The sequence below is a fragment of the Musca autumnalis genome, unplaced genomic scaffold, assembly GCF_047663935.1.
Source record: "Musca autumnalis isolate F117 unplaced genomic scaffold, ASM4766393v1 scaffold_5, whole genome shotgun sequence".
Classification (NCBI taxonomy): Eukaryota; Metazoa; Arthropoda; class Insecta; order Diptera; family Muscidae; genus Musca; species Musca autumnalis.
This window is the reverse complement of record NW_027412088.1, coordinates 85,987,566-85,998,741: the sequence shown is the minus strand read 5'-3', so window position 1 is coordinate 85,998,741 and position 11,176 is coordinate 85,987,566. Positions and strand designations below refer to the sequence as shown.

At 39.8% G+C, this 11,176-nt stretch overlaps 1 protein-coding gene across 1 annotated transcript; it reads right to left on the bottom strand.

Moving 5' to 3' along the window:
• Nucleotides 1–700: 700 nt before the first annotated feature.
• LOC141386681 (uncharacterized) lies at nucleotides 701–7,044 on the bottom strand. Its single transcript, XM_073955600.1, has 2 exons — nucleotides 3,404–7,044; nucleotides 701–1,526 (listed from the first exon to the last, which is right to left on the bottom strand). Exons 1-2 carry the CDS (start codon nucleotides 7,042–7,044, stop codon nucleotides 701–703), a joined length of 4,467 nt encoding a protein of 1,488 aa, XP_073811701.1.
• Nucleotides 7,045–11,176: the final 4,132 nt, after the last annotated feature.

Genomic DNA, 11,176 nt, shown 5'->3' with positions numbered 1-11,176 from the left:
ATTTTGGGGTTTTGTTTATGACACTTGATTTTATTTAATGTCCATTAAATTTACCCGTTGTTTGTTCTTATTTTGTTCCAAATTAAAGATGTTGGTTTTTTATTGGTTGCAAAGTTTTATTTTCCACTCAAAGTTTGTTACAGTTCAATTCACTTTTATTTGCAATAGTTTAGTTTTGATTTTAAAAATGATTTTATTTGAGAAAAATTCACTTCGTTTTTAGTTATGAAATTTATGTTTTCTTTTATTGATCTCTATGATCTTCCACACGTCTTTTGTAACACCACTTGTTTGTGCGATTGGAAAAAGAATGAGCAAAAGAATAATAACAACTCTTTCTCTACCCTTCATAGGTAAAAAGGTGCAAAAAGAGAAACTGCAAAGGGCCCACAATAACAACAACATCAAGTATGTTGCTGAATTGATATGCTTTGTTTACATTTGGTTTTCTGAACTTTGTGTTTTGTGAGTATGAAATGGAGACAATAAATAAAGGAACGTGGGAAGTCATAGGGACAATTAAAAAATGTGATGTAATGATAGAATCTAAAATTAACAAATTCATATATGGGTGATTCCATTACATAGTGAGTTATATAAAAAAAATGCAAAATTAATGAATTCATGAATTTTGATATAAATACAAATTGTTGGTTCAATCGTTGTTCAATATTGAACATTTCGGCCCCTCCGTTGCGTGTTACCAAATTTGGCCGATTGCCCCAATAAAAACATAGCCCAATGAAGTTTGTTGGGCGATGACTCCAGGTACTTCAGTATCAAGAGAGCCGTTTCGGTGGATGTCCTTGTATAGATCGGCTCCGATCTCTAATTCCACGGCAGCGTTGCACCTAGGATCAGAGTCTGCAAGCGTATCCCCTGGGAAGTCAGAAGCAGGATTAGCATCAATAGGAAAATCGTAGAGTTTACGCGGTAGATCATTCGTTAACATTGCCCGAATTTCTCTCTGCCAGTTAAAACGGCTAAGTCTGGCGGCGATTACCATTTTTGCAAATCTTGTGTTACGGTATTCGAACGTCTCGAGATGAAGCTCTGACTGTAGGCGTACGGAGATGCGAGATACGGTTGCATGAGAGTTGATGCTAACGCGACATAGGTGCCACATACCTTTCTGCTGTGGCAATGCAATTTTTATTTGGGCCGTAGGTACGAACACCTTTGACCATGCAAAAGGTATGCTCTTTGGAGGCTGTTGGCTCATCTTGAAGCGATTGTCATCGAAGATAACCTGTTGGGCCGCCTTTGAAGTTGATGGTTGGGTTCGTAGTGGCGAGCGATCAGCTGTTTCGTGAGACCGTTGTGGCTGTCTAATGGACGATGATGAGCGAGCAGATGCTTGGTGTTGTGATCTGGTGGATGAAGAGGATCTGGCTAATGGTTGTTGGCGATGTACAGAACGGCTTTGACGAGGTTTGCTCATTGCTTTGATCGGCGTTGCATAATGCAGAAGGGTATTGTGTTTCCCTTCGCAAATTTGGCAGAATGACGTTGCCGGACAGTTTGACCTAGTGTGGGAGCAGGCCAGACAGTTTAAACAATAGTAAAATTCACATACTACGTCAAAACGTGCATCAGGCCCTAGATTCAAAAACCTTTCACAGGATTTAATGGGGTGATCCATTTTACAGAGTCCGCATGAATAAATCCAACTCCTCGGCCTGTTGTTATTGTTGTGTTTAGAGTTGCTTGGAGCCATATCTGCAAATAGTGAGAATTAGTTATGCTTGGGAGGGGGCATGAATGTGAAGTGTTGAGAATTTAGTCGGAGAGTAACGGGATTAGTTTTGTTATAGGTCGGCGAATGACACCATTTGAAGTATGGAGATCAACGACCCTGATATTTTGATCTGATCCTGAATGTACACTAATAATTCTCCCTAACTTCCACTCATTCCTAGGTATACGGTCATCTTGAATAATAACAAGGTCATTTAGTTTTACGTTGTCCTGTTGTCGTTTCCATTTGAAGCGACGGTGGAGTTCTTTTAGATACTCCGTCTTCCATCTAAGACATAAAATCTGGGAGATAATTTTAAGGCGTTTCCAGCGGTTCGCTAGAGATATATTTTCCTCACTGATGTCTGGTTCAGGTGGAGACAATAGTGGTGCGCCTATGAGGAAATGTCCTGGAGTAAGTGGTGAAAGGTCACTTGGATCGTCACTTGCAGGGCAAAGAGGTCTAGAGTTTAGGCAAGACTCTATTCGAGCCAAAATGGTGGATAACTCTTCAAAGGTGAATGTCAAGCTGGGGACCATCTTTTTTAGGTGCAATTTGAAGGATTTCACTCCAGCCTCCCACAATCCACCCATATGGGGAGCACCAGGTGGAATAAAGTTCCATTCGAGATTTTGATAGGCATGTTGATGTACGAGGTCGTGTTGAATTTGCTTGAAGAACTCTATCCGATCTTTCCTGAGCATCTCCGCTGCACTAGTGAAATTTGTCCCGTTATCTGAGAACATTTTTGCGGGACAACCTCGCCTTCCAATAAACCGAGAAAAGGCACCTAAGAAGGCTTGAGTTGTAAGGTCACTGGCGGTTTCTAAATGTACTGCTTTGGTTGAAAAGCATACAAATATGCACACGTAACCCTTTGTGATTAAGCACGCACGTCCTGTAAAGCTACGGATGCTGAAAGGTCCTGCAAAGTCAACCCCAGTATTCAAGAAAGGTCTCGTGAATTGTGTTCTCTCAGGAGGCAGGGATGCCATTATTTGATGTTGGGTGTGTCTTTTGTATAAGACACAGGGCTTGCAACGGTTTATGACCATTTTCACAAGAGGCTTAAGTCGAAAAATCCAGAACTCTGACCGCAGGACGCGCATCATGAGCTGGTTTCCTCCGTGCAAAGTACATTTGTGAGCATGTTCAACAAGCAGGCGAGAAAGTTGTGAATGGTGTGGTAGCAAGATTGGATGACGTTCGTTATAAGTCAACATGGGAGATTCAGTAAGTCGTCCGTTTGCTCTTATGATTCCTTTAGAATCAATCCTTGGATTTAATGTCAAAAGCGGACTGTTGTTAGGTAATTTGTTCCCTTGAGATAACAGTCGGTATTCGACTGGAAAATAGTGTAGTTGAGTAAGTATAATCATTTTACATTTCCCATCTTTGACTTCTGTGGCTAGAACATCGTCAACCGGCTTATTATGTTGAGGACTGATTCGGCGTGCTATTCGGATGGTCCTGGCTACATATGCGAATGAACGATACGCCTTCGACAAGGTTGAAAAGTTTTTTAATGGATCGGTTTTTATTAGATCATTAGTCGCGGGGACTGCCAGTGTTTTAACTTGTTTCTGTTCCAAGAACGTATTATCAATTTGTCTCGATTGTGGCCAACAGATCATCGGCCCCCGAAGCCATGAAGGTCCATGCCACCATAAGTCGTGACTCTGCAGGTCATTGGAAGAGCATCCTCTTGTCGCTACGTCAGCTGGATTATCCGGTGAATCCACGTGACCCCAATCCGTTGTTCCCACTTTTTCCACGATGTCAGACACCCGATTGCCCACGAATGTGTTCCAGACGCAAGGTGGTTTCTTCAGCCAGGCTAGAACAATTGTCGAGTCCGTCCAAAAATATGTGTCATGTTTTCCAAGATTGAGTTTTGGTATAATTGAGGAGGTCAATTTTGCCAGTAAGACAGCTCCACATAGCTCCAATCTGGGGAGAGAGATTTTCTTCACCGGTGCAACACGTGTTTTCGCAACCAGAAGATGTGTTTGTATGTCGTTGTTTTCTTCCAGACGAATGAATAAAGTCGCCGCATACGCCTTTTCGGAAGCATCGCAGAACCCATGGATGCCGATCTTGCAGGATGGAGTGTAGTGTATCCACCTGGGCACTTTTTGGTGTTTTATGTCTGGACAGCTCCTGAGGAAATTTTCCCAAGCAAAAGAAGTCAAAGGTCTCAGTCCTTCATCCCATCCTACTTTGTCAAGCCATATCTGTTGCATAATAAGTTTGGCAACCACAATTATTGGCGCTAGCCAGCCGCAAGGATCAAAAAATCTCGCAATTATTGACAACACTTCCCTCTTTGTAAATGTTGATTTTAGTGTGATGTCAGGCTGAGGAAATGAGAAGGAATCACTGCTAATGTTCCACTTAATACCCAAAGTCTTCGTTACCAAGTTCTCCGAAAGATGTAAGCAATCATCTGATAAGAGCTTTTCAGGCGGTAGGTCGCTAATGATAAGGGGATTATTGGAGGACCATTTTCTAAGGTCAAATCCAGCAGAGGATAATGCGCTGTTTAGCTGATTCATTGATGTCACAGCTTCTTCAACTGTGTGTCCCCCTGCCAAGACATCATCAACGTACATATTGTTCTGCAGTATTTGAGAAGCTAATGGATGGGTTTCCTTCACGTCTTCAGCAAGCTGGAGCAATGTCCTTATTGCTAAAAACGGGGCACAATTGACACCAAAGGTTACTGTCAGAAGCTCAAAGTCTTCAATTGGCCCTCTAGGCGATGTCCGAAACAAGATTCGTTGATATCTTGTTTGCGATGGATTCACTAAAATTTGCCGATACATTTTCGTAATGTCAGCATTGTATACAAATTTGAAAAATCTCCATTTTAAAGTCTGAAGAATCAGGTCCTGTTGAAGAATAGGTCCAGGATACAAGATGTCATTCAGGCTCTTCTTGTTGTCAGAAGGAGACGAGGCGTTGAACACCACCCTAAGTTTGGTGGTGACCCGATCAGGTTTTATAACCGCATGATGAGGAAGGTAATAACTAGGTCCATTGCTTATATCCTCTCCAGAAATTTTCTTCATGTGGCCTAGGTCAAGGTATTCAATTATGGTTTTGTCGTATAAATCCTTGATATCTGGTTTTTTCTCAAGAATCTTCTCCATGCGAAGAAACTGAGCCATCGCAATGTTTCTAGAACGTCCAAGCTCTTCATCGTTCCTAAAAGGCAAGTCAACCATGTACCTTCCAGAAGCTGTTCTAGATGTCGTTGTTTTGTATAAATTCTCGCAATATATATCTTCTTTAGATCGTAGAGTCTCAATTGGCGTCTCCTCCACCTCCCAGAATTGTGTGAGGAGATTATCTAACGCCACAGCATTAAATAACGAGACTTGTCTAGTTGATTGGGTTGATCGTTCTACAGGTCCTCCCACAGTCCACCCAAAAACTGTTTTGTGGGTTAATAGGGAACCATGTGAACGCATCGGAACCGCAAGGTCAAATATATTTGAGCTGATGTCAAGACCAATGAGAATGTCAACTGGTCTGCTTTTGTTGAAACGTGGATCAGCAAGTGGCTGGTCCAAATCATCGTAGTTCTCGATGTCAACGTTTCTAGGAGGTAAATTGAATGCCAAGGTCTTCAAAACAGGCGCCCACACGTCCAGTTTGAAGTCAGGATTTAGCCGCGAGCGAAGTGTGAAGATACAAGCTTGCGTTGAAGTTTCCATCATTGCTGGGTTAAGTCCTGAAACGTGCACTAAGTTGCGTTTAGTCGGAAGTCGAAGTCGATTTTTCAGCTTTTCTGAAACAAATGTCGATTGAGAGCCGGAATCTATAATTGCGCGGGCCTCAAATCGCTGGCCATTCGATTCGACTTCCACCAAGGCTGTGAAAAGCAAAGTCTCTTCCAATTGCGAACATGGTTTGTTTTCATCGCGAAGAGTAAGTGATGTGAGTTCATTAGATTCGATACACTGTGTGGACTGTATTGTCATAGTTAGAGCTTGAGCACTTGAACTAGGTCGTGCATTAAGCTGTGATTCAGTAGTGGTTGTCATTCCACTTCCCTTGTGCAAGAGCGTGTGGTGTCTAAGGCTGCATATCCTGCAATTGAACTTGCTTTTGCAATCGCTGACCCCATGGTCTGTCAACAGGCAATTATAGCAGGTCTTTGTTGTTTTGACGAGATGAATACGGTCATTTGTGTTCTTTTCCAGAAATTTGGGGCAATTCCTTAACAAATGTGGCTCCCTACAATATTGACATTTGTGTTCCACAGTTTTTTGAGGTTTAGGTTTATTCAATGCCAGATTGTTTTGTGGTTTGTGACCAACATTGGTTTGAAACGAGTGGATCCTCTTATCTTTTTGGGACTTCTGATAATCCTTGGGAACTTGGGCAGGTTTCGAAACTGTTGACTGTATGTTTCCTACAGATTCTAAAGTCTTGAATCTTTGAGTTAAGAAATTGTTAAAGTCATTCCAGGTAGGTATTTCCGAACTAGAGCTCAATGTGTCCTCAAAGTCTTGTAGATAAGGTCTAGGCATTTTTTGAGAGCACAAATAAACAAGGATGGGATCCCAAGAGGCAATATCAATTTTTAAGGTTTTTAAAGTCTCAAGGCATCCTGTAACTGAGCGTTGCAGTGACTTCAGTGAAGCGCTTGAGTCTATAATTACCGACGGCAGGTTGAACAGCGTCTTCAACTGCTCGTTCACTTGCATGCGAGTGTTTTCATACCTATCTGTCAGGGTTTCCCAGGCAAGGTCAAAGCCGTCGTTCGTAAGTGGAATGTGCTCAATAATGTCCCGAGCTTCCCCTGCAGTCTTTTGTTTTAGGTGGTATAGCTTCTCAACCTTACTAATCCTGGTGCCGTCGATATAGATTGCGGAAAAAAGGTCCCGAAATGTCGGCCAGGTTTTGTAACAACCATAGAAAATGTCTGTGTCGCATGGAGGAAGCTTAATTGAGTGATGTACCGGAGTTTCTAATACCGTTTTATCCTGTTGCTCCGAAGACTTGTTATTGAGTATGTCGATTTCAGCATTTATTGCTCCTAATGTGTCCTTGTATACAGTGATGGCCATTCTGTAGGTAGATCGAAGTTTTTTGAGATCAACAGGAGTTTCTCCTTCCTTGGGTGTGTAATCCCGGCACTCTTCATAACATCGTCGTAGGTGTGTCCATATGTGGTCCAAGTGGACACGAAGTGCTTGCAAGGCGTGTACATTGTCCTCCGAGGTACTTCCGACTTGTAACTCATTGAAGTCAATCAAGTCGTTGTACGCATTTGTGAATTTCTTTGTGACATCCATACTGTTAACAGGTAACTCGCAATCCAACGAAACTTTAAAGTCGACAAAGTCAAAAAGGTCCAAAAAGAGAAACCCGACCAAATATGTACGATGTCCAAACCAAGTAGACAAGTCCGACCAAAACGTTGAAAGGTTCGAATTTTTGACCAAAAAAACCAAATTCCTTAAAGTGACCAGCAAGGAACTGACAAAGTTTTGCGCCAGTAGAAAATACACAAAAGGCGATTGTTGTAAGAAAATATTAACAAAATCAGCAAAATGTCATAGAAAGGCAAAGTTTAGAAGTCAATTCCAATATCGTTTAGAAACTTCAAAAATGTCAAAACTTTAAAGTAAATAAATTTCGTAGTGTAATCAGGAAACGAAGCTATTAATTGCTGTATGTTTGTAGAATTGTGGTGTTTATCACAGAGAGATCAAAAAGTTAATTTGGTATATTGAATTTTTACACCAGAATTAAGCAGGAACAAGTAGGGATGGCAACCCTTAATGTGAGAAATGCATAAAGAGTATAACAAATCCAATGCCAGTAACTCTCTGGTATGTAGGTAACATATGATATGTGTAAGTGTGAGCGTATGGTACTTACTTTGCGAATTTGAAAATTGTACTTGCTTGTTGTTTTTGTGTTTCTCTTTATGGGGATTGCTGCTTCACAGGTCGTTGCGCCTTTAGTTCTTGCAATTTTGTTAAGGTCTAGAGGAGAACACAACACTTGAATTTGTTCAAATTTTAACTTCGATAAAATGTATCCCGTTAGAAATTAGCGGTTGAATTTTTTTTTTTTTTTTTTTAGAAAAAAGGGAAGAAATTGATTGAAGACCAATTTTTGATTGTTATTTTTTGAGTGTGCACTTTTACTGATATGTAATCGTCACTTTTTATACACTTTCTAATTTTTCTTGTGTTTAATAGTTTGTACTTCTATTTTATTTTGTTTATTGTCACTAGCACAACTTTGTAGGCGATATTGTACTTTGCTGTTTTTATTTCAACACGGCATTCGGCTCGTGTGGACCAAATGTTCACCGCACAAATTAAAGGGAAACGGAATTTTGGGGTTTTGTTTATGACACTTGATTTTATTTAATGTCCATTAAATTTACCCGTTGTTTGTTCTTATTTTGTTCCAAATTAAAGATGTTGGTTTTTTATTGGTTGCAAAGTTTTATTTTCCACTCAAAGTTTGTTACAGTTCAATTCACTTTTATTTGCAATAGTTTAGTTTTGATTTTAAAAATGATTTTATTTGAGAAAAATTCACTTCGTTTTTAGTTATGAAATTTATGTTTTCTTTTATTGATCTCTATGATCTTCCACACGTCTTTTGTAACACCACTTGTTTGTGCGATTGGAAAAAGAATGAGCAAAAGAATAATAACAACTCTTTCTCTACCCTTCATAGGTAAAAAGGTGCAAAAAGAGAAACTGCAAAGGGCCCACAATAACAACAACATCAAGTATGTTGCTGAATTGATATGCTTTGTTTACATTTGGTTTTCTGAACTTTGTGTTTTGTGAGTATGAAATGGAGACAATAAATAAAGGAACGTGGGAAGTCATAGGGACAATTAAAAAATGTGATGTAATGATAGAATCTAAAATTAACAAATTCATATATGGGTGATTCCATTACATAGTGAGTTATATAAAAAAAATGCAAAATTAATGAATTCATGAATTTTGATATAAATACAAATTGTTGGTTCAATCGTTGTTCAATATTGAACAGGTGGAGAGATGATTTTTGTCAAAGAGCGTAGCAACAGTGCTCTCATTTATAATAAAGAACTGTGTGTATGGTGCAATGCAGAAGCAGAAGGAAATGCAGAAGCGACGACGGGAGGGTGACAAATTGTTTTTGCTTTGGTGGTGTGTATGCGGCCAAACGTTTATGTTTCGTTCTTTGTTGTTGTTTTTGCGATTTATTCTTCCACAAGCAGATATTTATACCCTCAGCATTTATGATAACGAGGGTACATACACTTTCATACGGGCAAAATGTGCCTCATCGAAATAATGGTTTTAGACCCTAAGTATGTTTGGACGAAATGTGTTTCAGACAATTTGGAGTCGATTGAGCAATGTCCGTCCGTCTGTCTGTCTGGTTGGCTGGAGCGCACGATAACTCTCGAATGGATCTGCCGATTCGGTCCAAAATTTGGCTTTCGTAATATTTTACCCAAACTTAGTTTAAGTTCGAAGATGGGCTATATCGGTCCACTCCTTCCGGTACCTCCCCCACAAAAGTTCGAAAATGTTCGGAATATTTGTGCGCACGATAACTCTTGAAGGGAGTAAGCGAATTAGTCCATACTTTGCCCATCGTGAAATGTGTACCAGGTTTAGATAAGGTTTGAATATGGACTCAATCGTTCCACTGCTTCGGGTACCTCCCACACAAAATTTCGGAAAAGTTCAGTTTACGACCAGCTCTCGAATCGCTTTGATTTTTACTTTAGCAACTTTTATTCACTGCACCCCATACGACGGTATAAGTTTCATCAGGGGCAAGTCCATACTTCCTAAGAAAATAGGCTGAAAGTTGCAAAAAACCCCCTATGACACCGTGTGAGGTGGTTGGAGCGCAAGATAACCCTAGAACGGATCTGCCGATTCGGTCCAAAATTTGGACTTAGTAATATTTTGTCCAAACATAGTTTAAGTTCGAAGATAAGCCATATCGGTCTCCTCCTTCAGATACCTGCCCCACAAAAGTTCAAAAATGTTCGGAAAATTTGTTCGTACGGTAACTCTTGAAGGGAGTGGCAGAATTGGTCCATACTTTACACATCCTAATATATCTACCAGATATAGATCAGGTTCAAATATGGAATATATTTGTCCACTCCATCCGGTACCTCCCACACGAAATTTCGGATAAGTTCACTTTAAGACCTGGTATCAAATCACTTTAATTTTTGATGAAGCAACTTGCATTAGCTGGCTCAATTACGATGGTGAAAGTTTTTTAGCGGCAAGTCCATACTTTTTTCCCCGAAAGGTGTAAAAAAACCCGTATGGCACCATATGTAGTGGCTGGAGAGCACGATAACTCTCGAACTAACCCATTTGTTCCAAAATTTGGCCATCCTGATATTTTGTCATACTTTCAGTTCGAAGATAGGCAATACCGGTCCACAACTTCCGGTACTTCCACAGAATATTTAAAAATTGTCAATTAAATGGTATGCACGATATCTCTTGAACAAATTTGGTCCAAACTTTGGATCTCCTAATATGTTGTCAAAATTTAGTTTAACTTCTAAAATGGAGGTACCTTAGGGCACCTCCTCAACAAAAGTTCAACATTTGTGTCTAAGTGCAGTTTAAGGTCTGTTCGAAGATCCTTTGGAAATGTATGCCGATGCTGTTCGTTGTTGTCCTGCTTACAACGGTATTAAGTTTTCCGTGGACAAGTCCATGCTTCCAGGCATACTGGTCCATAAGTTATACGATGACCAACTGAAATGACCGGTTGCCAGGTGATCCACTTCTATTATGGACTATGTCGGTCCATTCCTTTAAGTACCTCCTCTGCAACACTTTTGAACTTTAATCCAAGTTGAAATAAAGGCCACAAAATAATGAAAAGACTATAAATACTTTCGATCTGACCGTATATGAAAGTCTCAACTCACATAGGCTGAGGGTATATCTCTGTCGGCAAAGCCGACTCATACTTTTTTACTTGGTATAAATTATTTTTGTACTTTTTGCGAGAAAGGCAGACAGATTTTTTCTTCAGCTTCTTCAAGAAAATCGTTTAGTATTTTGTTAAAACTGAAAATGTTATATTAGAATCAAAAAGGTTATAAACAAACAACTGGACAAAGAAGAAATCGCTGTTAATATTGGTAATAACATTTTCTATATACATGCATACAGGGCAAAATCCCCTGTAACCGGCCAGTACCAATAGTCGGCCTTTCTTATATTCAAACTCAAAAAAACCAATAATTATTACAACAAAATGTGAAAAATAAACTTATGTTAGGTTCAACGCTACTGTCAGCTATATTTGTGTAAAATTTCATGGAGATATGATAATTTGTTATGCCAGAATTTAGGCTTTTTTTCAACACAAGGGTAAATCGTCTCTATTATAGAAAAAAATAGTGATGTTGTCGAC

What these genes read in the sequence shown, in the direction of transcription:
- LOC141386681 (XM_073955600.1), bottom strand. Translation starts at nt 7,044, where the DNA reads ATGGATGTCACAAAGAAATTCACAAATGCGTACAACGACTTGATTGAC. An exon ending in CTGCAGAGTCACGACTTATG is followed by an intron (nt 1,527 to 3,403) that starts GTGGCATGGACC and finishes CTCCCACACTAG; the next exon opens with GTCAAACTGTCCGGCAACGT.